The 26,550-nt window shown below is 37.4% G+C and overlaps 1 protein-coding gene across 3 annotated transcripts in view; it reads right to left on the bottom strand.

Annotated features, from left to right (window-relative positions):
• Nucleotides 1-15,293, bottom strand: part of LOC139138826 (CMP-N-acetylneuraminate-beta-1,4-galactoside alpha-2,3-sialyltransferase-like) — a 29,157-nt gene extending 13,864 nt beyond the window's left edge. For 2 of the 3 annotated variants that reach the window (XR_011553683.1, XM_070707367.1), the window contains exons 1-5: nucleotides 15,178-15,293; nucleotides 10,957-11,208; nucleotides 4,260-4,356; nucleotides 3,521-3,865; nucleotides 1,036-1,133 (exon numbers count right to left, since the gene is read on the bottom strand). Coding sequence is in view for 2 of the 3 variants with exons in the window: in XM_070707367.1 (XP_070563468.1) it covers nucleotides 1,036-1,133; nucleotides 3,521-3,865; nucleotides 4,260-4,356; nucleotides 10,957-11,107 (691 nt within the window). In the remaining variant the exon portion in view is untranslated. The remainder of the gene's footprint in view (nucleotides 1-1,035; nucleotides 1,134-3,520; nucleotides 3,866-4,259; nucleotides 4,357-10,956; nucleotides 11,209-15,177) is intronic. The other variant, XM_070707369.1, reaches the window with a different exon arrangement.
• Nucleotides 15,294-26,550: the final 11,257 nt, after the last annotated feature.

Genomic DNA, 26,550 nt, shown 5'->3' on the forward strand with positions numbered 1-26,550 from the left:
AGGCATACATCATTTTTTCATGGCTTTCAATCAATTTACTGCTTCAGTGCTTTTCCTTGAAGGACTGCAGTCCACTTAGTATTGTCACCTGTCTGATGCTCAGGTCATTTTACTCATCAGCGCATAAATGTGACAAATATCATACCGTAGTTGTTGTACCTCTTGTTTGCTGACTGCATAATTATGTCCTATGTAATTTCCTCCACATTTGCAAGCTTTACACTGATTATCCTCACTTGGACAATAAATTTAACAAAATGTGTCAGAGTGAACTGCAGATCTGTGACAGAATTACCATGATAAAACACTGACTTCGTTGACATGTAATTTTTTTGAGATGTCTACTGCTTGTACATTTGTCTGACCCTCTCATGTATCTCTTATAATACTACATATTCTACCTACATGTATCACTGCCTCTATAAAACTATAATTGCATTTTTTCTCATCTCTTGGTTGCCATCCTTCTCTCTCTCTCTCTCTTTTTCTCTCTCTCACACACACACAGACACACACAGAGAGACACACAGACACACAGACACACAGACACACACATACATACACACACACACACACATAAGTACATAAAACACATTCACATATATACGACAATTGCTAACCTGCATAAATATAATAAGGGAAAGTGGCTTTAACTTTTAATGCTTTGGACTATTTTTCTTTTTCAATTCAACTTCAGTTTCTTGTTCTACTCCCCTAAGCATGTTAGATGCACAACATTCAACTAGTCAACTCAGCTTCAATGTATCCATATATACACAGTACACAGGTCCTGTAGGCTGTGTTCAATTGTTATTGCTACGGTAACAAGTGAATGTTTGTTTGGACTGAAATTCAAATGTAAATAGTAACAGTGCACTTTACTGTATACATGCTTTGTTGACACGCTTATTAGTGTTTTTTTCAACATGCTGCCGGGAGTAGAACAAGAACGCGCCAATGATACAGAAACCAAAAATGGTAAAAAAATCATACAGCTACTCTCCAATTAAACATGACAAAAGATTTGAGTATAACCTTGATTCCTGAGACCAAACGGTGGTGCGTACTGCATCAATTTCTGATTCCAGTTTTCAAATCCTGTTGATAGAAACACTGGAATGGTTTCATCAAATCTGCAAAATTAATAAGATGATAGTAAACATGAATGCATAAGCACCAACGATAAAAAGCGGCATGATTTTTTTTTGCGATGATAAAATCTTCTGTCCCGACGCTGTCAGCGCAAATTTGCCATTCTCTTTCTTATTTCAGGTATGCAGTACAACACTGCCATATGTGAGTATATCCATGAAATTCTAGAGTTATCGTGGCAGGATTGCATTTTGGAACTGAAACTCATGATTATAAGATAGACTGAATCAGCCGTAGTTTGATGTACCTGGATTTCATGGTGATGTAAAAATTCTTCTTTTTATTTGTTGTTCACTTTTATGCCTTACACTTGAACCAAAAAATATAAATACTGTATGTATAGGGCATTCAAACCTTACTATTGCAACAAACTACTTTCGTTGACATTGAATTACATACATGAGCATTAATTTTGCACCTAACCCTTTTCAAGACCAGACCTTGGCAAATCCTTATTGTTTTCAATGGGTTGGGCTGAACTATTTAAGGGTAATGTGGGTGAAAGGATGATGCTGAATTGTACATTTTAAGTCAACACAACATTGATGACATCATCGCAATATGTTCTCTGACAATATCATGAATAATAGTACGTCAATAGTAGCAATGATTTATTGGCATGCACTTAAAGGTATACAGTCACCTGTAATCTAAATATGCCCATATTTGGTCAAAGGGGCATTCCTTGGTATTCAAAATGCCCATGTGAGGGCGCTGTTTTTAAAAAGCGGCCACCCGCTTAAAATGTGTGATTGGTTAGATTTTCTCTTTCCATGGTAACTGTGGCAAAATTGGAACAGGTGACAGTATACCTTTAATGGGTACACGTAATATGAATGAAAAAACAAACATTTGGGACAGGTGTGGAATCTTCTGGGAGGTGTCTCTTTGACATACTGATAATTTTCACCTGTCACTAACACCTGTTGATTGTAAAGGCATGCATGAATTTTATCGTTGGTTTGTTTGCTTTCAATAAGCTGTGTTAACACGAAGAAAAGACACAGAGACAAAGGTTTGGCCAATAATTTGTGATGTGAATGTCAGTGTGGAGGAAGTTGAAATGGCTGCAATGTGGCAATGAGCAGGGAGATGTTATCACTAGTGGCCGATGAGAAATGCAACCAAAGATAGGTATCAGACTGGGTGTCATGCAAGTATGTATGGCATGCTTATGAGACGGTGATAATGAGTATGGGGCGGATGCGGCTTTCATTGGTGTAGTCTTGATGTGTTACTGGAGCAGAGGGGTGATATGAGACCACTGTGAGTTAGCTTGCACAGATTAGTAGACATGGCCAAGGTCTCCGTGCCCTTACTCAGTGTTATAATATTGACACAGAGAACACAAAAAATTGTCACAGATACTATATGGTACAATAACTTTACATGGCACACATTGTACTGTGGTTCCTCAACGCAATTAACCATGTGGCAGTGAGACCAGCCATGATATGATATGATGCTAATTTAACTAACAAAAGGACACTGAGGACTGTCAAATATCCAATGGAAAAGACTTAAATTCCAACATTTTCTGAGCAGCATGTGTTTGATACAGTCGTCTGTGTCTGTTTTCTCAGTATGCTATTCTTATTTTTGAATTTTGATTTCATGACAAATGTGGTCCATTTTGTATTCGCTTAATAACAACAAAATGGCGACACTAATGAAAATTAACATATCAAATATAGTGATGTTAATATTAAATATTATTTGTGGGATAATATTTATAAAAACCACCCTATAAAGGTAATGCTGGTTGCGCAGACATGAAGAGGATTTGAAACAGAATGCTCTACAGTTAATGCCAATAAAGCAATGGATATTGAAGAAGAAAATCAACGATGCAACTTGTCATATTTTAGCAAATGTATATTTAACTAATTAGGTACGATATCACTTGTTGCTATGACAACACCCTACTCTCCAATATGGATGATTATGGCTCTGCTATAATCATGGTTTTCTTTGTTTACTTCCTATGGTATATATACCAAGTGATTTGGTTTTTCAAAGCAGCTCATCATTGTGACGTGAATTGTTATTGTTGACAAAACAAATTAAAGTCCAGATTGTCCTGATCTTGATTAACAACACGAACATGCACGGCACGCAGGCTCGGACAAACATACATGTAGATAGCCAATGTTGACCAGTTTGATACCAGCATTTCAACATGCAGACTTAGAAACTGCAGCTGACGCATGTAACAAAAAACTCACAAAAACAGTCAAAAGTTATAGTTACGGGACCATGAATGGGCCAGTTAGGTAGCACACCGATTCTGACTATTAATTCAGCAAAATTAAGACCGAAAACAGCACAAGCGGTCCAGCGCCTGTCGATAGTCTACTCTCTCACTTACTTTGATGTCATCCTCTTCATCATGTTGACGGCTAGATGTGGAGTGCATGCACTCGGAGGCTCAGCCTGCAGTGTCGTCTTCAGAGCAGGATTGTCACGCCTTTCCGTGGGCTTGGCCTGCAACATGGTCTTCGGAACAGCATTATCACGTCTTTCTGTCGGCAAGATTTGGTGAGGAACATCTTGCTTCACTTGAAGTACTGTCTTTGGAGCGAAACTTTGCTTCACTGTCGGTATGACGACGTGCTGACTCTGGTTCAATGAAATTTGTGTGTTGCCAGGGACAGCAATGGGCTCATGAACTTCTTCTTTTACGATGTTCACATCCGATGGTGAGATCTCTCTGCTGTACATGATGAATTAATTCTCCAGTTTATCGATTGTTTATTTCAAGACCAAAATTGAAATCGCATTTTGTATCAAGCTTTTAATGGATTGTCTTATTTCACATTTTCACCTTGTCTGATGCTGAACTTTATCAATAATGTAAATATGAATTTAGTAATTCTTTAGAGATTTCAATCAAGTTCAGATATAAGTTTTATCAGTAATATATACACACACATACATACAGACATAAATGTGTGTGTGCATGGAGAGAGAGAGAGAGAGAGAGACAGACAGACAGACAGACAGACAGAGAGAGATAGAGAGAGAGACAGAGAGAGAAAGAACTTTGCCGATTCTTTTAGTTTTTCAATAAATAAGAAAAATCTTTAATAAACTTCTGTTCAACTTACCTGCCATTCTGTCCAGGAGTTATCAGAGGAACATTGACTGTATCTATAACCTTGTTATCATCTGTTAGACTTGTGCTTGCATTGTGATTATGTCTTGCTGCATGCAGAACAAAAATATGAAGAAACAGATGAGCAACTCAAATTGTCATAGGCTTTCTAGAGCCCCTGGCTGACATAGTTTTAAGGGGACTATACACGGTATGACTGGAAGCATATATCACATTATTCTGAAAGGTTTCAGGGTCAGCATATCAGCATGGGGTTGAAGTTCACTTGAGGATAAGCATGATTTATCAAAAACATAATATGTCTTCAAGACGAAGGAGATTTTGGGGTGGAGACTTCAGGACAGCAATATATGCCTTGGCTAGAAACGATATATATCAGATTTTGTAAATGTTGGGGATGTAGACGTACACATTGTGGGTGACTAAGTTTAGGGGCTAGTATGTGTTGATGCACTGGGAGAAACTGTAGTAAAATGATTGGCATCTCATTGAGATAACATTATGATTTAACAACAACACTGCTACAGTATGTAAGATCTAGTATCTATCCAGTATATATCCAGTATATATAAATGATAAAAAAAATAACGCCTTTTTTACATGTATCTACCTATTCAGATGACGTATAAGAGGGGATTTTTTTTTATAAATAACATGATTGGAACTAATTTTGGAGAAGAGGACTGATCTTTTAATTGTTCAAATTTATCAAAATCAAAAGTGATAGGTGCCCTACGGCTGAAAGTTGCAATATTACAAATTTGCCAATTTACCCATAAAAAGATGTGAATTGCATTAAAAGAAAAGTTAATGAACTTAAATTTGCTGATCCAACTAACATTACCAAATTAGTTCCAATCGTGACAAATGTTTGGATTCTAACCGTTAACTTTACCACAACAAAATGCGAACAATACATGCTCATAATATTATTGTTGACAACAACTCATACAGACTTAAATCCAGTTGCTGGCCAATAATACAGGAAATAACACACATGCAGGCTGCATTGACAACTTCAACACTCAGAAGCTCGCCGTGATATTGGGACGGAAAAAGTAAACGCTATTTCGTAAACTGAACAGAAATAATGCCAAATGCATGAAAAGTAACAACTAGTGGACAAGCCATGAGTTTAATTTAATAGAAATTTTTGTTTCAAATATCTTTTATAATGAAGGAAATTTTTATGTCAACATACAGTTGGCAGGATAATGTAAAAATGTCACACATTTTCTTGATTATAGACTGTAAAATCTACTACATTAAAGAGTTACAGTTCTTGTCTAATTAAATGTCTGTCAATATCAATGATATCCAGTGAACTACGGCAATTTTAGATGTTGCCAGGGTTGTCTAGGTTACTTTATTGTCAATGAATGATACACCCTATGATAATACAAAATGGTAATATGGCTGACTGTGTGATGCCAGCAATTTTATCCAACTTGTCTAATATTCATGTGATTCAAGACAGCTGAGTACAAAGGTGTGTGTGTGTGTGTGTGTGTGTGTGTGTGTGTATATATATATATATATATATATATTATATATACTGATGTGTATATATAATATATATATATATATATATATATATATATATATATATATATATATATATATATATATATATATATATGTATGTATGTGTATATATATAGAGACAAAAAAATATATATATATAAAAGTACATTGTTTAAAGGTTAAATATGTGTATACATACATTGTTCAATGAATAAACTTTGGTGCAGGTTTATCCTCATAAAGCCTTGATGAAGGTTTACCTAGACCAAGACCCTCCTGTATGTGTAAAACAGCTGGACCATGATAACAGAAGGATACTGATTGAATACAATGTGAATTTTATCTTTTCTGGGGGCAATGATTTAACCTTCCAAAATCACACAATGGCATACTGCCCTCTCCCATTTGTACTTTGAACATGTTGCCTTTTCTTGTCAGTATATAGCAACTGTTTTCACAAGTATACTACAGCTGACAGGTTTGAGAGCAACGTGGCAGCACTCGTCTAGAAGTCTGTCAAATCAGGGCAGTCGGCTGTGTACACAAATCTATGGCAACTGTCACTGATGGATATAAAACTAATTGCCAGCACATCGGTACAAACTGTACACATTCTTTCCGGCCCAAAATCCCAAACATAGGGTGATCCAGATACGAATTACAAAATTTGGTGTGATTACATTTGAAGATGCTGGCGCAGGCTTTTGGACACTGTATTTATCATAGAGACATTAAATTGTTAAACTTATGTAAACACTTTTATAAACAACATTTGTAAACACTGTTCAAACAACGGCTAAAATTTTGTGAACACTGTCAAACACTTCATGGTTATACATTTATTTTGGTCAATAATCAGTATAAAATGACTGGTTACATGTATTGGTCATTTTAATCTACATGTATATCATTTCTTGTGATCCAGTCACATTTTTGAAGTTATATTGCAAAAGCGCGTGACCATAGTCTCAGACCTATGACCCATCCTACATCAACATTACCCTGAAAAAAATACCTGTAAAAAGATGGCTTACACTTGAAACGGTAGTTTTAGCTTGGACCATTGCAGAACATTTTTTGGAACCAACTTTTATTACATTTCACGGCCATGATTTACATAGCAAACTGGCTAAAAAACTGTGAAGTCAGTTTGTTGCATTTTGATTTTTTGTAAAAATTCAAAGAAAAAAGATAATTTTGGCAATTTCAATTTTAAGTCAACAGGTCTGAAAACAACAAAGCAATAACACAAAGGTTTCTACAGATCTGCACATTAAGACAACCATTTTCAAGGAAAAGTAAAAAGATAAAGTCAAAAGATAACACAGGTAATCGCCTAAAGAATCAACATGACATAATTATTCAGGACAATTCATCAATAGAAGCAAGAGACTTCCCTGTGTGAGGTTAAACCACATGATAGTAAACAATACTTGAAGCTCTACAGGTTTTGCCACGCTCCATTACTTAATTTTGTTTGTTCCCCATAGGGTCCATGGTGTTAAGGCCCCCTAAGTAGATGTGGAAAGAAATAACACCCAATTTATGAGCTTCATCGAATTTGAAGGGATATTAGCCGTGGCTTTTGATAAAATTTTTATGATTTTTCATTTCAGGAAAACTCCTGTAGAATTTGTACATCTTCTCACCGCTACTGGAAATTTAAGGTCACTACCGACAGTATTAATTACAAGCCAGCAGACTCAGAGGGTTATAGCATGTAGATACAGACAAAACATTTCCATCGACCTGCAGTTATCAGAAATTGTAGGCGTACCTCTGCTGAGTCACTTGTCCATTGTCTATTGCTGTAAACATTTGCAGTGCAGCCTTGTATATGCTGGTTGCAGTCCAACTTAAAATAGCCACGGGTTATAAAAGCACAAAATGGAATATTCAAGAGCACATATGTATGCAGAGCTGCATGATGTGTGTGGTGGATATCATTTAGAAAATTTCACTTCAAAATATTGATTTTCACAACCGTGGCAGGCGTACTTTGAGTTTTAAATTCTTTACGAAAGCAAATAGTGAGATTGCAGTGTCACATGCTCAATCATTTACCAGCAGAGAAAACTGTTTCTGAGATATCCTTTACCCTTTGAAACGTGCTGTAATTTTTCCCTCCTAAATTTAATTGTAACATTTTACCAATTTTTATTAATTTTTTGGTGATTACTTTGATGATTTTGGACTCAAGGGACATAAATTTTCATTGGCTAAGGTTTTTTAACAAAATTTTAGGAAAAAGTTGAAAAAAATTCATTTTGGCCTGAAAAATTGTCTGCATTATATTCTCTAAAGGCGACAATTATTGACTTTGGCACTCACAGTATTAATGGCAATAATACATACTGCTAACTGCAACAATCCACCCCATAAATAAAATTGACGATATGCAAAAAATATAATTCGCTATGGTCCACTATTGTAAGCTTGCTGACAAGTTGCAGAGAAAATCAAAATCACCTAACAGTGTATGTATTTGATTATTTACACTCCATATCATGGAGTGTTGACATTTCACATGCAAATTCACAGCTGTATTTAATACAAAAGGCTGTATTTTATTGCGACACGTTTTTAGCACCAGAATTTGACGATATGAAATTTGAAACTCAATTTGGAAGTCATTACTTTTACTTAATGACGATGTTAAAAAGAATTGCCCAAAATACATTTAAGCTACACTGCACTGAGTCCTTTCTGAACGATCGTCTGTTTGATTTCCTAATACAACTATCGATTGACAATCAGTATTACTTTGCAATAACCTGTAGTCTAGCGACAAAGTACACTATAAACACATTTATTTAATTTCTTGATGGTGTATTCAACAAAAGGGATCAATCAAAATTGTCTCATAACGATTAACTATGGTGTGCGAATTTTATCATAGCTTCCCATACACAGTGATAGTGTTACTCTGTTGCCAATATTGCATACCTCGTCAAATTTTACCGGTACATCAAGACCACACCATATTCATGCAAACATGAAACATGTTTCGCAGTCAACACAAAAAGGTGAAGTTCTACTCAATGGGATTATGACAATAGAGTAATGTAATGGAATCTGTTCAAGGACAGCAAATGGCATTAGTGAGCTAGCGCATTGTCCGATCTGCAATGCTTGGCTAGGTTGGCAAATGGAGCTTTTTGTAGCTCCATGGTTGGTATAATACCCGCTCACAAAACAAGCCCTACTTGTAAACCCTGAAGTTTCATATGTAGCCATACATTTGCCAATTTAAATTTTGTGAACCAATCAGGAATGGTAAATACAAACTAGTAATGTCTGGTTGGGTTCAGTGACGCAAAATGGTGGGATGGTCTTGCCACTTCAAGTTCTGTTTGTCAAGGCGTCAAAGCCCTCTAAAATTGAGTTTCAATACTACCGGTACCTTCCTTTGATTATCAGTAAACCCTGACGGAAAAAAGTTTCTCAAGGTTGCTCGTAGCCCTGACTGAGGATCGATCGTCAGCCTCATAAAGGTTGCCATATTGAAGTGCAAAGTGAAGCACTGCTGAGCCCAGTAGGACACAATTCCAGTATAATTACACGTACTTCATTTCCTAAATAAATATGTTTGTACATGTAAAATGTATGATATGAGTGTTGTGTATGTAAATGAACTGATAAAGAGCCAGTCTTTATAACAAAATATCCATTGCATTTAAACAGTACACTATCATACCATGAGGTACAAATTGTGTCAAATTCATAGGAAATCCTGCAGTATTGGATGCCTATATGTAAATTTAAAATAGGGTGAAAGGTTAAAGGGGAAAAGAGGTCAAGAACAGCAATTGAGGTATGGCAGACAATGGTTAATCCCTGGGGGTTAATCAACCAAAACGAAGTTACTGTATGCTATGCGACAGTGAAGTGGATGACTACAGTCTGTGGTTATGCCATACACCCTTATTTCCTTCCAATACATGGGTACAACTTTGCATTGAAAGCAACTTGTGAATGGAACACTTTGCTGATGATGAGAAAAACAATCTGACCAGAGGCAGGGATTGACTTGTCCTCTTCCCTATTGTTTTGCGGTACTCTTTTGTATTTGTTCTTGCAAAGCAAGGACTCTTAGTATGGTAGCCAAGCCGTGAAAGGCAAAATAATCAACAGAAAGTTGAACAACCGATCACATCTGTGTATCTGATTTTTGTACGACTGTGAGAAAGGGTCACATATGAGAACGTTAGGGTGTGAGGTCAGGCTGTAAGGTTAAAGGTTGAAGTGAACTGCTACATAGGATCATCAAGGTATGAGAAGTTCAGTCACTGGAAATGCCAGTATATATGTATGATATAATAGTTTCCTGATGTCAGGGGTACTAGCTTATCTACTGGTAGTTACCGATGTGATGTGAAATAGGGCACATCTTGGAGGTTTTAGTCTGATCTAAAGGTTGACCAATAGCATTGCCTGTAATATCAGGTCTGCTACACAATATATCGATGACTATGCAAGATTGGTTGATATCAAAAAGAAATTTAGACAAATTTTGTCCCCGCATTTACCATTTACACCTCATGGATAGAGTCACTGTCATGTGATTTTTATGGTTTCCTTGGAAATAATGGTACTCATATAAGTCCAAATGGGAATATTTCTGTACAAGCAATTTCCAATAAGTTGCGTCTAAAATTTCAGGCAGGGTATTTTTTTGCATCGTTACGAAGGAACTGCAATATTGAAGTCAATCAGACAGGAAGGATAGAGCAAATGACGTTACTGGGAAATACACACCAGAACAAATATGATAAGATTTCAATCTGATAAGAATGAGGACGGCAGGTGAACCATAATGTAAGGTTATACACAAAATACCGGGATTTATGTTTGAGTACCGGTACATTGCACAGCGGAGGTATTGTCCAAGAAATGTAGCGTCAAGGACAACATCGAAGTGTACGATGTTCAGCTCAGATCTTGTTTTTTGACGTCAAGGTGTTGAGGTCAAAGGTCAAATAGCGTGCAATAACAGCTAACGTTATTGTACACCACATCAAAATTATTGAATTCCGTGTCCTCTGCTGATACCGAAACTGACTGTATGACGAAACACCATAGGATACAGACGCAGTGCATAATAATAGAAATTATGTATAGCAGATTCATGTGGAAAAAAATGTAATATCAGATATGGCACATACCTGTAAATATATTGAAGTGTCCAGTGATGGTGGCCACACGAGGCACGATGAGTGGAGTTTTGTCGATAAAGATAAAATAACTGAGTATAATAACGAAAATACTTGATAAAGTGGTGGCCAGTAAGAGTTTCCGGAAATGTCTGAACACCATCTCGATTCCCACTTAAATGATATCAGATCTTCATGGCTGAGTTGAACGTTTTGCACATTAACCCTGGGCTCTCAAAGTTTTCTTCTATTTTGATTATCCATCTGTGTTGAAAAGGTAAAACATGGGAAATACATCAGTAGGCGTTGTAGATATTGTGCAATAAATATAAAATGTTCTCTACTATATCATACTCATATAAATCCATAACCCCGCATTATATTGCTGGAGCACTGCTCAAACACAGTCGAAATGCTTTCTTTGTGTATGAAATCCACATACATTCATACTGATGTAAGCTCAATGCCCTAGTTTTGGAACAGCTGTGAAATTCCTTCTCCTATGATTTGTTAGGCGGACAATTACACCAGCAGAGTCGTGACTGTATTTCTGAAAATGAGGCGATTGGCAGCAATTTTGAATACAATTGCAGACTTTCTGTGATGGAGAGAAATCATTTGGGAGGTATGAATTCCTACACATGCAAATATGCATCAATTAAGTCGTGGCAGCATGTGAGTGCTTTCTGCGTACAGTGCGGCCCTTGCTAAGTCTTGCTAAGTCTTGCCTAGGTGTTCAATAATTCTTACTCGTTTCTTTAAATGCATCCTAATGACTCTTCTAAGAAGCGTAACATGTTGAACACGTTGTTCTGTTTGCCGATGTGTATCTGTGTGCTATTTCAGAGATTCAAATAACAAATTTCTCTAAATCAAGTTTGAACACATCTGGTTGTCAATATCTATACTACATAATCAGTCTCTGAATTTTTACAAAGTATTTTTTCTCCTATTTTAATGGAATGCTCTCCAAAAATGCCTCACGGTTAACCACTATCAACTTACTTTTAATCCTGGTTTCATTACAGATATCTTTTTCACACACATTTTAGTGCCAATTTCTTTTATTACGATTGTACAATTCTTTCCTGATTCTGGTAATTTTTAATTTGTTTGACTTTGCTTCTGATTCTGTCATTAAAGTAGTACGTGCATCGAAAGTGAAAGACTTTGAACTTTTGCTAAAACTTTTCACAGTGAAACTTTTAACCTTTCTCTTACCAAATACAAAATAAAAATTTGGGGTCAGTGTACAAACTTTGGTACTAGAGAAACAAATTACTTAAAACATTTACTGATATTTGAAATTCAAAATGGCTGCCATCCCTGAATGAACTCTATGGGGGAAAAGTACAATTTTTGATTTTCGAAAAAACTAAGACCGTGAAAATTATTCTTATTCCAAGAGCTTTAAAGTGAGCCCCTACAAGTGGTAGACCAGAAAAGAATTGTAAGTCTGAATATCTGTCCCCAAGGTGCATTCTACCTTAGCTAGTGATAGTTTCCTCATGCCTGTTACTGTGGTTTTTTATATATACATTGATGCTATGGGACATAAACATGTAAATAAATACATTCCTATGATCTTTGCTTTTATGTAAATTATTATTATGACAATTATTGCTGATGTTGTTGTCATTGTTATTGTTATTTTTATAAATATTTTAATTATTACTTGCTGTTCTCTTATTCCATTCATAAACAGTCACTACTGATAAATGGTTTAACATTTTTGATGAACAGATCACAATGGACTCCTGGTACATCATGATGTCTTTTAACCCTTTCACCACAATGGTTTGGCCTGAACCCAATGCTATCAATGGTGATTGTGGACCTGTCTATGGGGATTGGGGGGTGAATAGCACTGACGGTTGCTCTGTAAGCTCTTCCTAGTCCCAGCTGTTGTCCAAAACCTGTTGTTATTCATCGGCATAGCTGAGTGCTGCATTCAAGAAAATAAGGCTAGGGAGACTAAAGTCACACTTTTTTTTATGGTTTTTTAACCATGTCTGACACTGATTTCGCAATATGAACAAAATTTTGAAGTCTCATTCCCCATTTTGTATGACGCCTCAACTAGATTTCTTTAAATCTGATAAACAACTGTGAAGGAGAAAATACACCAATTTAATTCAAAGGTAGAACAAGGAATAAGATAAGAATAGTCGTCACATGAAGAAAATGTTTTTCTTAAAAAGTACATGAATTTTGAATTTCGCATGTTTCCGAGAAAAAAAATGCAGCAAAATGGTTGAGAACGCATAACTATATACACCAAATATTCACACATAAGCACAGATACACCTACGCTTCTGCGTGCCATCAGTTGTACACGTAATTGCATGTAACTAAACCTCTCTACTACATCATTACAGCTTCCTGCACACAAAGAAGATGAGGATTGGTTGCAAGCAAATACCACTTTGTTATTTATTATAAGTCGTACAATAATATTGCTATGTGCTCAGTTATAAACAATAGGGTAACCATGACAGACATGATGCTACGTACTATAGTACACAATACAGGTCAGCAGACGTTCTGCATGGAAATTAATTAATATTAAACAGTTCACTTTCATACTCCACATTCATCACTGGCACTGTGCATTTAATTAACATTAATGGAGGATATGCAATCTCTCTCTCTCTCTCTCTCTCTCTCTCTCTCTCTCTCTCTCTCTCTCTCTCTCTGGTGACAACATTGCACCCAGGTATCAAATTTACAGATCTACAAAGTACAAACAAGGACGTGGGTTTATAGTCTGTGATCATTTACATATTTGAACAGCTGCCCTTGAGTCAGCAAAACAGTTGCTGCTGTGAAGGGCATGTTGTTATGTTTCTACATCCCCTTGTTCACCATCTAGCAGCAGAATCTCAAGCTGGGCCACGTCTAAGGTTGTCAGCATAGACCACAGGTGCCTGGAGTTGCCAGTGTAGTGTACATAGAGAAAGCGCCTCTTCTCTCAATGTATATACTACACAGGCAACTCCAGGCACCTGTGGGGTAGACCTGTTGACCTTATGTCTTTGATAAAGCCCAATCAGGATGTATATACACAAACAAGGATATCTCATAAGTTGGTCAGAACTATAAAGTATAGCGGATGTTCTAATCTGATGATAGATTTTGCTCTCTCAGTATCAATAGCCTGAGGGTTAATCATGGAGGTGTACTAAAGAATAGAGATTGCACAATGTCACATGCTACCTCATCGGTCCAAAGGCGAAATCTAACCACAATCCCTCTGCCCACCAATTATCCCGTGTACATACTCGATGGTCAACAAAACACAGGCACCCGTTGGCTGGGCAGTCTGCCAGATCAATCGATTTCTGTTAGATCTGCCCGCCACTGAAACTTACAGTGCACTTCAGTGGCGGGCAGATCGATAGATCGAGTACGAGTATACGGGATCGAGCAGAAAATCGATTAATTAAGCAGACTACCCAGCCCACGGGTGCCCGTGTTACAAAATCATACGGTCGAAATAGAGCTGAGGGCAAGAACTGACCGTGACTGATATCAGACCCGACTTTAGCAAAGCTGTCTTAATAAGATTATGAACTTCGAACTACACAGAACGTGGAGATGGGCATCTCTCTTTGTTGGGATATCCATGTAATGATGTATTACGGTCCCTCCTCCACCGTCCACGGACGGTCGAATGGAGAGATGGCCTTCCGTTTCTAACAAGTAGCCATTTTATTTCCACTGGTCATTTGCTGATGTGGAACTCGCCATTCCACTTCCGCGACCAGTGGTTCGCAACGGACAGCTTGAAGTGTCCATTCACACTATGATTCATAACTAAAAGACTAGTCTAGTAGTCATGCGTAGGTAGTGATAGCTATCTACTGGTTGTGTTGACTGTATAGAATATGGCGTTAACATGGGGAAACAGACATTTAACTTTCGCCCCTTCCACTTTGATTTAGGCAACTACATGTAAATATCTAAGCACAAATCTTTCGCAAACATAGCTATACATGCAACGCAGCGTTTTCGAGACGTGTATACGTTACCATGCGGGTGACGTGTCCTTGATTGAACCCCCTTCACGAAGGCACCCGCCGGCCCGGAGACTAGACGCGCGTACAAAAATGAGAAGTGAGTCAACTTGGCGATTACATGGTATGTTTTGGTGCGCCGTGTCCTCCCCGTCCGTCCAATTATTTTATCACAGGATGCCTGATATATAGATGAACAGAGGTGGTGAACACTTACTGTGACTTGTTGGCATGAGACGAGTTATTCCGAAACAATGCGAGTCCACCACTATCACTATCAGCGGTTTCAGCCAAGCGCTGGTCTGGCAATGGTTGTATCGAAAACGACGAGTCGGCTAAGGAAGCCTACTGGCCTCCTAGGTCAGTCAGTGAAATGTGTGTACATACGTGTTGACAACACCGGAACTCACTCCAAAGCAAGCAACGGTACCCTTTCTGTGGATTCGGTGTGATTTTTGATGCAGTTGCAATGTGAAAGCAGTTGAACACGATGGCAAACTTGAAGACATGAAAAAAATCCAAAATGCAATAAATCGATTTTGTTGAAACCCAGCGAAAATTTGACGATCAAGTGGTTTATTTCCGAACAACCGGAACATGGAGATTGTTGCAAATTCATATTTTAAAAGGCCCGGTCGAATTCGATCATGTATAATTGTGCGGATCGATTGATGGTGCTACTTAACTTATGCAGGTGCTCAAACAACTATGTCGATTGGAACAGCTTATTTTACCATAGACAGTAGTCTATGATTTTACACACAACAAACCAGCGCGACGTCTAAAAATACGCACAGGCTAAATTCCTTACGTTGATGGTGACGTAATTTTCGGGCGTTTCTTCAGAAAAAGGGTATTTTTTCATCCCTACCCATCCCATGAATCGAGAATAAGAAGAAAAAAAACGGTGAAAGATACTAAATACTAAGTCTCCAAGGTGTTGATACATGCCAGGGGCGATTTTTTAGGTCTGATTTTATCGTAGATTTGTGCAAAAGGGGCAGTTTTTATTCCTAAACAGTCCGTGAAACGGAGGGAACGAACACAGGTATGCCAAGCCATCCTACAAAAGTCACTGTCGGGATATTATGAACGTTGATCCTTCTTATACTCCATTTATTTTGCCAGGACGTAGCTGTATCATTCAAGTATAACCTTATTTTTATACCAAGACACCCCTAAATCCTTAATTTTTTATTCCTATTTGATATTTAGGCCCTGAATTTTAGCAAGAATCTCATGTGATGTTTTTAGGATATTTTTTAGATATAATGACTGATAGGTACTGATAATGTGATATGATAATGACTTTATTTCACCAGTAAAAATGTGTCAACATTACTGGTGGGGACCATGGAAGTAGTTCTAGTGGAACTAATCAAGTCCCTGGCCCAGAATTCATACAATCATGATATCATAGTAATATAGTTTGCCATCCTTTTCAAGAAGTACATATTACATTTCAACAGCGAGGTGAAAACAAATAAAAAACCAAAAAATACAGAGATTCACTGTTCTGAGTTCAAAAGAAAATTTTTAAGTGAGGTTTTAAATAAATTTCTTGATTGTACAGATTTTATCGTCCTTGGAATTTCGTTCCAATGCTTAGCAATAGAATAATATATATTATTTTGAGTTAATTTTAAATTTACCTTTGGAACAACAAAATTGTCGCCAGTAGATAAACGTGTATCATATGTATGTGAAATTGATGAAGCATAACGATCTAATGCTTGCCAAATATACAGAAAAAAAACCAACTTATTAATTTTATGACTAGCGGTAGCAGCTGGAACATCAGGTTTTATGAATATGAGAATTTTACTGGAAAAATATGTTTTGTTCATGTGACCCAGAATCTTAACATGTTTTGTACTGAAATCAACAAGTTGGCAAAATGCCAATGAAATCTGACGAGCTACGTACGTGGAAAAGTGTCCTGTCCTTTAAGTCGGGCATGTCCGGTACAGGAAACCGATACACTTGAACATGCATACTGCAACTTTGAAAACAGTCTATAGACCTCTATATTCTACTTTAAGCTTCAATGCAAAGTGTGTGTGCAGTGACAACTTAGACTTTTTGACGTTTTGCTTCCCCGTTACCTATCATCAATGATACAAAGAACAGTAGTCTATACCCGTTTTCACGATATCTAATGGTTGTTATACCGGACAACAATTTACGTGCTGTGAAACAAATGCCATGTTTATACGCCATACTCTCGACGTTTCCCTATAATGGTTGTCCTTTATCTCAGTGCCCTATTTTATATATATACACCTATACGTCAATACTATCTATACGTATACAAAACGTCAGGTGTGTTTGGGGTCGAGCGCCTTCAGTTGTCTATCACAATACAATTAATACTGTATAGGTGCTCGACTTCCCGTTGCACAGTCGAGCAGCAGCCGATAACATTATTGAAGGGACAATTGCCCCAACTTCTGATGACATCATCATTCTTTGAAACAGAAAACATTTTCTTAACTCTTCTTCTGCAAAAAATTAATATTGATATTGCAAACATATCACATTTTGCACAATATGCAATCGCACAGATATTAATCGACTAGAAATCAAATTGTCAACAATGACAAGGACATTATCACGTACGGTAACTTGGTCACGTATCGGTATCCAGACATGATTTTGTAACAGTTAATTTAAAGAAGGTGCTGTTGAAAAAAGGAACAAACAGACGGAAAATAAATAAAAATAGCAATAGAGGAGCTCTAGCTCTACTTGAGCACTCTCTGTCTCCGTTTTTAAAGCGCAGGTTTACAAAATCCATTATCTTGAGACAATTTGTAAATTTTTCCGTCACTGGGTTCCGGTTATCTTTATGCACGTTGTTATTTCAAAATCCGATCCCAATAGTTCGAAACACGTTTTTCGAGAAATCAGTCACTTCAATAGAGTTAACGCGGCTTTGAAACTCCCTGCTCATAGACCTTTTGATTTCTTCTTGTTCAACATATATCTGTTGCTTTTTCACGTTTGACAACTCTCTCAACGACACATTGGCGCGCCCTCAACGATGCCCGACTTATCAATTTTACGTCTCAGTTCGCTTTGGTTATTTCTTTCAGGCAAGACACCCGTGCTTCCAAAACTTAAAAATTACAATATCATATGATTACATGTCAAAATGAAGTTATTTGAGTCGAAAGATATCAATATTTGCTGTTTATGCAAACGTATACCAGTATCGGCTCTTCCATGAGGCTAGGCAAAATAAATCAAAGTAAAACTTACACTGGCACCAATGTAACTTGCTTTCTTTCCGCAAGATATTGACACTCAGGAAACGAGAGAGAGAGAGAGAGAGAGAGAGAGAGAGAGAGAGAGAGAGAGAGAGAGAGAGAGAGAGAGAGAGAGAGAGAGAGAGAGAGAGAGAGAGAGATATTAAAAGAATGCATGAAAATATCAAAAATTTAGAGTACATGCACGATGGGAACTACTAGTAATTTGGGATAATTGGATGGTGATGTAAGGTCGGTTTTATCTTTAACTGTAAGCTCATCGGCCTCTCCTTTTAAGTTACACACTTGTTTTTTTAGTAATTTGTAATATTGCAACATTCAGCTATAGGGCACCTAACACTTTTGAGAAATTTGAAAAGTATGAAGATCCAATCATCCCAAATTAGTTCCAATCGTGACGCCGTCATTCTTTTATAAGCGCATCTCCAATTGCAAGATAACTTGCATACACAGCTTTTCCGATTTGTAGTGGTGTGTCACACCAGTAATTAGACTGGCCGTTACAAAGCTTAAGGAGATGCAATTTCATGACATATACATGTAATATAATAGAGATAATTGTACAATCAAATTCAATCCATATAATCACTTCTTCACTTCTTCTCGTCCTTTAGGTTTGTTATAAGGCCACTGTTCTAATAAAGCTATACCAGTTTTTTATTCATCTCGAAAGCATTCTTAAATTTTATTCAGAATTCCTCACAATTTTGCCATCAGTTTTCTCAATGTTTGCGCATTCATATAGGCCAAACTAAGTAAATTCTTTGTTTTGCGTCTGCGTTCGCGTAGGCTTTCGTTCGGGAGAAAACACAAACTCTTCTTGCGGAAGTTATTCCCATCGTTGGAAATATTCTGTCGCAAAACAAAGCTATGACCTATACCCTGCGACCAACTATTTCCCAACTGCACTTATTGTACAACTTCAAACAATCCAAATGTGGGGACGTAAAACCGTACCCTCTGTAAGCATTCAGTTACAGGAAGTGCACCTTGTATGGTTAAACTCTCGAACACGTTTGTGCTAAATTGTGAGCTATGTGTGTGTGTGTGTGTTATTTTAAACGGCTTACTCGTCTTCGTTTCGGAATTCTGAGTTGATGCAAACCAAAGAATTCACTTTACTTTGGCCTTTATCGCACAACCACAGTGATTCAGTCTTGGAAGTACATAAATTCATTTGTGACAGCGCCACCACACGACAATGACGATTAAATCAGGTGTGAGCAGGTATACTCAAGATAACGGCTTTCAAAGATGTAGTTTCAAATGCCTTTTGACGGACAGAAAGACGAATAAGCAGGTATACTCAAGATAACGGCTTTCAAAGATGTAGTTTCAAATGCCTTTTGACGGACAGAAATACGAATAGTGATCGTCGTTTTCGTCTTAGGAAATAAAAATAGAACAATTATAAATTATATTAGGGAAAGGTTTGCACCTGGTAGATACTTATATTTTTGCAGCCACCTAGAATACCCTGGTGTTTCGTTTTCATCCATTGCAAACATTTTTGGGGAGGAGGTATTCCTAACATTTTCATATTCCAAAATATGACACATTGCAAGGCTCGAAATTAGCGGTAGTCCCGCGTCCACAGACTACCAACTTTTCCCTGGGGCTACCAAAGTCCACGACATGGTAGCCCACTCAGACTACGGCAAAGCCTGGGACATGAAATACTTGGCGTGTGATGTCCGTCACTTTCGGACGAGCTAAATGCAGTCAACATGCAGTTTCATTTGTTTGAAGCAATTATCCTTTCATCTGTGAAGAGTTTTTTCTGGTGACTATTACAATTTTCACAGCTATGTTGTTGTTTTCACAAGATGCAGAGCGTTTGATACTAGAATGTTGAGTTGCTTTTCCGTGTGCAGTCTTTGCATGCCAGTTCACACTATGCTGTTGATCGGCAGCATACAAGACGTACTTGTGTCAAGTTTTGGGGTTTTGATTCTGAAATTTCACAAAACTGTCACTTCTATATCAAGAGATTGTGTAATCAGTTTGATTTGAAATAGTAATATAAAACGCTGTGTCAGTTAAGCTATCTATGGTTGTCGATCAGTATTAATGTATTATGTTCTGTATAGAGAGACTCGGGTGTAACAAGGCATGCCAGTTCATAAAGATCATGAGAACATTTTTTTATGTTTTTTTTTTTACTCAAGTTACAATTTCGATGTGTAAGCCGATTTTGAAAGTGATCGAAAATGTTAAAATGTACATAAATTAGCATAAATTGAGCGTTCGTGACACATAACATGGAGTTTCCCGAGTTGAAGCCCCTAGTTTTACTGCTATTTTGAGTTGCTGAACCGGGGCTTATACTCGGACGAGTACAGTATCACTAAACTAAAATATTCATGGACTACCAGCCATTGTCACTGGGCTACCAACTTCAGAAAATGGTAGCCCAAGTGGACTACCAGGATGAAAAGTTAATTTCAAGCCCTGCATTGTCAGGGATTTTCTCGACAAATTGCCGGAATTTTACCGTTATTTTCTTGAATGTGATGGTTATCCTTAAGTATGGGGACATTTCCTTTGTTAAAACGATCTTTAGGTGTGAAAGTTTTAAGGTTTTTTTCCCACGAAAAAAGTGATCCATTTGGCGGCACATGCCCGTACACCTTTCTATGGGAGTATCCCCACCCCGGTAAAAATGTCGCGACTATTCAACTCGCACTGATTATCTTATCAGTCCATTTCATAATACATTTTTTACTTGACAACTTTGGGTTTTAAATTACCAAATTACATGTTTTACATAGGAAATAGTGTTTTCACAATATTATGCAAAAATATTCGATAAACCGCATAACAGTTAATTTAAATATATCGATGCGCGCCTTGCTGATGAAAATTGTTCTATTTTTGTACTGCATTTTCGTTTAACATGGAAATAAAACATATGATTGTTAAATTTGAAGTGAAAACTTTGGAGTGAAAACTATGTGATAACACATAATAGCCCAAACAAGGGACTGTGTACCCTAGAGACAGAAGACCATCTGCCCTCCTGACATCGGGCAAATGGTCACCTGTCCCCGAGGACATAGTCTCTTGTTTGGGCTATAATATGCACAGAACTTCATTTTTTCTTACAAAATCTCTATCGCTTTCCAAGATATACCGGCTTGCCAGGCACCCTTTCTTATCTAAAGAGGGAAGATGCGCCTCTTGTGAGGTGTGTTTGCGTATTAAATGTTCGTACGACTGGTCCTCAACAACAAACGATATGCCCTATACAGGTAAATCTGAATAAAATCTCAACATTTAAATCTACAGCAGGTGAATATACAAGGTCGCACGAATTCTTGATCACCACGCACGTGACGTTACGCACGACAGCCGAAGAGGGCTAATACCGGCATACCTGAAAACGCTGCATCATTTCAACACCCGATGTTTCAATGCCAATCTTTCCTCGTGACCTTGTCCCACATCACATTTTAGTAGAATTCCAAAGTCCAGTTTCGATATTTTGTTGATCAATTTTTAAGGCAACCAAGCGGTTGAAACGGGAATCAGTATGATCGCAAGACATCATTACATTATGTGCAATAGAGAAGCTATGTGGCGAAGTTTACCGATGCAAGCGATACTAAAAAGTCGGTTATTATCTGAACAAATTTATATCATAATCACAGAATTATAAAACAAGAGTGGTAAAAAGAGAATGCTAAAATACAGGACGGAAAGATGCACACGCCGAGTTGGATAGGTCAAAGGTAAGATCACATGAGCGTATGAGACTTCTGAGAGCCTGGGAGGAAAAACGCGTTTTATCATAAAGAATTATAGTACATGAACTTCACATATTTTTGTGAATAGAGGGACTGTGTTTAGTTCTTTAGTACTTTCTCCACGAGCCACGGTTTAATTTTTGTTCAACCTTCTGCAAAAGTGACCTATCCTTTGCTTTGTTGGATTCACGTTATCAATATATCCGATACACTAATATTTTCATTGCCATCATTGGTATTTACTACGTGACCTAATGTCCTGTTCAGGCCTGAAAGCAAAAGTTTAACTCTGTCGTTTGAAATGTAACCCTCGCTTTGAACTTCAAAGTTATAAAAACTGTAAGCGTAATATTCGCGTTGAAGTCTGAAACGAGGACACTAAGACTGTCCAACAAAAACTGTGAAACTCTATATCCAATTAAAGTCTGTGATCGTATGGGCCAACGAAAACGACTTTGATTGATACTTATGATATATAAATACCACATATTAAATATTTCATAATACACAATTGGACTGTCACTGTGTCTCTACCCTATCGTTATCTTCGTACAGTCTTTCAAGATAGTTTGTCACCCTAATACCCTCCTTTATTGCCTCCAGTCAACAACGCGGACGATTATCATCCTAACTACACAACTCGTTAACAGCTCATAGGGGTACAGAATGCCTTTACAGTAACAGTTATGATGTGTTGTTCAGTTACGGCTGGACCCAGGTAGGGGAGAGATGGACCCTCCGCTGAGACATGGTGAAAACGAAAACAAAGAGACTTGGGGTCATATTTTCGAAGGTTTAATTCGATTATCGCTGACCGGTTTAAGGTAGTATGAGCACCGAAAGTGAAATACTTAAACTTTCGCTCAAACTTTCCTTAATGAACGTTTAACCATTCTCCTACCAAATCAAGAATAAAAATTGGGGTAACCGTGGCAAGTTTCGCACTAGCGAGACAATTACCCAAATTTTGCGTTATTTGAAAATCAAAATGGCCGCCATTCCTGTGTTAACTCTATTAAGAAAGAAAAAATTGGATTTTCGAAAAACTGAGACGATGAAAGTATTTCTTTCCCCAAGAGCTTTAAAATAATTCCCCACAAGTGGTAGATCAGAAAAGAATTGTAGAAATTTGAGTCCGACTATCTTTCCCCCAGGCGCGTTCTGCGTTGATAGAAAGGGACGAAACTGGCAAGAAAAAAATAATGGTCCTTGGCTTCGCAATTAACGCTGTCCTACCCTTTCAATGTCCAGCATTTCCAATATAAAGATGGACAAGTTTGCCATTAGACATGTTCAGATGTTTGTGGACTAAATACAACAATGTGTAGTCAGGTTATCACGGACTGAAATAAACTTTTGAAGTAGAGAGAAACAGTTCGTTGCGGGAATAGAGCATTTTCCTTCGCACCGTGGTCATTTTATCGATCTCTATGAGGATCATAGGCGATTTAAGTTGAATGCAACCGTGATTTTCATCTAATGCTGCAGGTGAGTTGCGTCGTGTAATAAATTGCCCTCGTCTAACACAAATACATGTATAATTCAAATTCAAATAATATGCAATTACTGTAAAATGTTTCATAAACCAAACAGCACAATGCACCTGTCCACAGCTTGTTATCCCCTCCTGGATCATAGGCACCGCCGTAGTTGACATCGCTTTTAGTGTAGTAGTAAGGGAAGGTCCCTTACTGAATGCCACTATACTAAAAGAGCCGTCAACTACGGCGGTGCCTGCACCATGTGTCCTGGATCTGAACTTTTCATCAGCGATGAAAAAAGGGGAGACGCGATAAGGTTTCCTGTTGCGACCTATACAAAATTTCAACATACTTTTACAAACGTTAAAGGGATACAGTGCTCAAAGTCGTATGGGACGCATACGACCATTGTAAACACTGTATCCAATGTACGATGGTGAAAGTTAAAACATGTCTCTCATATCTACATTGTATAATATAAATGTTGCAACTATGACATGATGGTGAGGTGCATCTAAATATCGTGCACAAAATACATGTGAACAAAAAAACTCGCACAGGCGCAGTTCCGACGACGGTTCCCTTTAACCTATATCGTTCGTCGTTTGTTAAAATAAGCTAAAATACTTATTGTAGACAAGCTAAAAAATTCTGTGAGTATAATTTGAATTTTTCATTTTCATTTTTGACATGCAGCTTTTTTTGAAAAGCGGCCTTTCAATTGTTGCGTATAATGAATAGGCCTATGACATATTTTTTAATGTCAATTTTGCTAAGTCGGTATCACCATGGAGGTACTACCTCCATGGTATCACATTATTAATAAGACAAGTGTTTGTGTCTGCAGCTTACATAATAGCATCTTTATACAGGCTCTGTGATGACAACGCGGAGTCTATAGCAGTACACACAGCCACATGTAGTATTCTTGATTGTTTGCGGACGTTTTTGTTAGTCCTTGCCTAGCTTTGCGTGGCAGGGCTGTGTGTTACCGGCGTTATACGGCCTGTCTTCAATTCTTGAAGATCACTTTATTTGGTTTTAACTTCGTGGAAACGTGTCTTAGGCTGCGTTCACAAATAACGATTGGGGGGGGGGGCTTGAGGAGTCACGAATGAAATCTAATTTTTTTTTCAGATCACCCCCTCAATACCCATAAAAATTTCAAATGTCCCCTTCTATATGGTCAAAATTTTTCAAGTCCCCCCCAAACTATCACAAGCCCTCATATTTGTAAAAGATGTACGCGCAGAAAAAATAAACACGTATTGCGCGGTTCCGCTCGCAAGTGTTCAAAGCTGTCTGTTATTAGCAGTTGTTAAGTAATATTTTTAAGGCAAGTTCTTAAATTGATTCATTTTTGAAAAAAAAAATAAATTTGTTTGAACTCGTGACGACTGCTCAGTACTCAACATCGCGTCCGCGTCGGCCGGTCTACCCCGGCGATGACGTTCATTTCAGCAAGAACTACAGTTGTCTTTTTGTCGCTGTGTAATTAGTATCGTGGTATAAGATTACGGCAATAAACCAGTGGAAAGAGATAAGGCACTCATGTCGGCAGAGAAGCAGGCAAGCGACTGTTATGTTAAGGAATCATTTAGGTCTGGTATTTGTTATTCTTGTCTTTGAGAACTTGCCGCTCGCAAGCAATATTGTGAGGTACTAGTGTAGTTTTAGAAATAAAGTGTCTGATGTAAATTAGTAATTGAGTAAGGTATCATTTAATCTCATCGTCTACTTTCCGTTGAGCATCTCTGTAAACGCATCGGTGAACTTTTTGGTTTATCGGTCTAAGCCAACTTGAGTTAATCCAACTCTGGCCAGGTTAATTGCTCCTGCCGAAGAGCACACAAAATGACGATCATGAGAGAGTAGGCAAATTGTGAATTCTGGCTAATTGCCATATTGTATAAAACTGAGCACAGTGACCTACCAAAAATTTGTTTCAAAAGTACAAGACATATATGAATTAGATGCTACTCAAAACTGACAATACTGGAAGGTTAAAATATTCCATCAGATAAATGTTTTAATCTCTGAAATTTTGGGTGTAATAATGGCAAATTTAGTCACATATTTTTTCATTTAGTCTTTACTATTCAAAGTTTTACTTTTATATATAATTATTTTATGACAAGAATGTGAAAATTTAGAAAATCAAGCATGTTGACCCCATCTTTTTCTTTAACCCTTCAGGCCTAAACCTCTCTATATATGGGTACCTCTGGTAAGTTACCAGAAAGTCAGGCCTGAAAGGGTTAATATTTGATTATTCTCATATGCCGGAATTCAAAAAATCCCAATAATTTTTCAAGTCTCCTTGTCTTCCATGTGTTACTCTCTGGCCTTATCTTGTGTACAACTTAACAAGTATGTTTCACTGTCATGAGCGTCATTTGACCCAAACTCTTTCTTCAACAACCAAGTACATCAGAGTCAGAGCTATCTCTTTCAGGTATGCAGTGACAGTGACAGTGACACTGCAATAGCAAGGCGGTAGCTGATAATGACACTTCCCGTAGGGAGTAACCGTATTAACTTTGATAATTTGGCAATATATTTTTTCAGTTTATACAACTGTGTTCTTGTTCTACTCCCTGTAGGCCTATACATGACAGCATGTTGAACTGTTCAGTATTCAGCTTGCTATCACAGCCTGTGTATGTGTACCATGCATTTGTATCACTGACAACTGACTGTCAGCCTGGACTCTAATTAAATTATCACCTAATACATATTTATACAGGCTTTGTCGACAAACTGAATATTGTGTGTTTGAGCATGCTGTAGGTAGACAGCAAGAAACTGTAGTTGATAAATTGCATAGAAATATTGCAAAAATCATCGACCGTTGCATGTTCTGCCTGTTTCTACGCTCAAGTTTGTTTTTTTACAACAAATCACATATGATTAGATTTTTTTTGAGATAAAAGTAATAAAATGTAGCAAAATCGTTCTAGATTTCTTAAATTATTACTAACATTACAACAATTTTGGATGGCATGAAAATCGTATTCGTTTTTCATAAATTACCTACAAAAACTTGGAATTGGAAAATGTAAAACAAAAAAGAGAACCAAAAAAATTGTCAAGT

Source organism: Ptychodera flava, chromosome 8 (assembly GCF_041260155.1).
Source record: "Ptychodera flava strain L36383 chromosome 8, AS_Pfla_20210202, whole genome shotgun sequence".
In the NCBI taxonomy this organism is placed as follows: domain Eukaryota; kingdom Metazoa; phylum Hemichordata; class Enteropneusta; family Ptychoderidae; genus Ptychodera; species Ptychodera flava.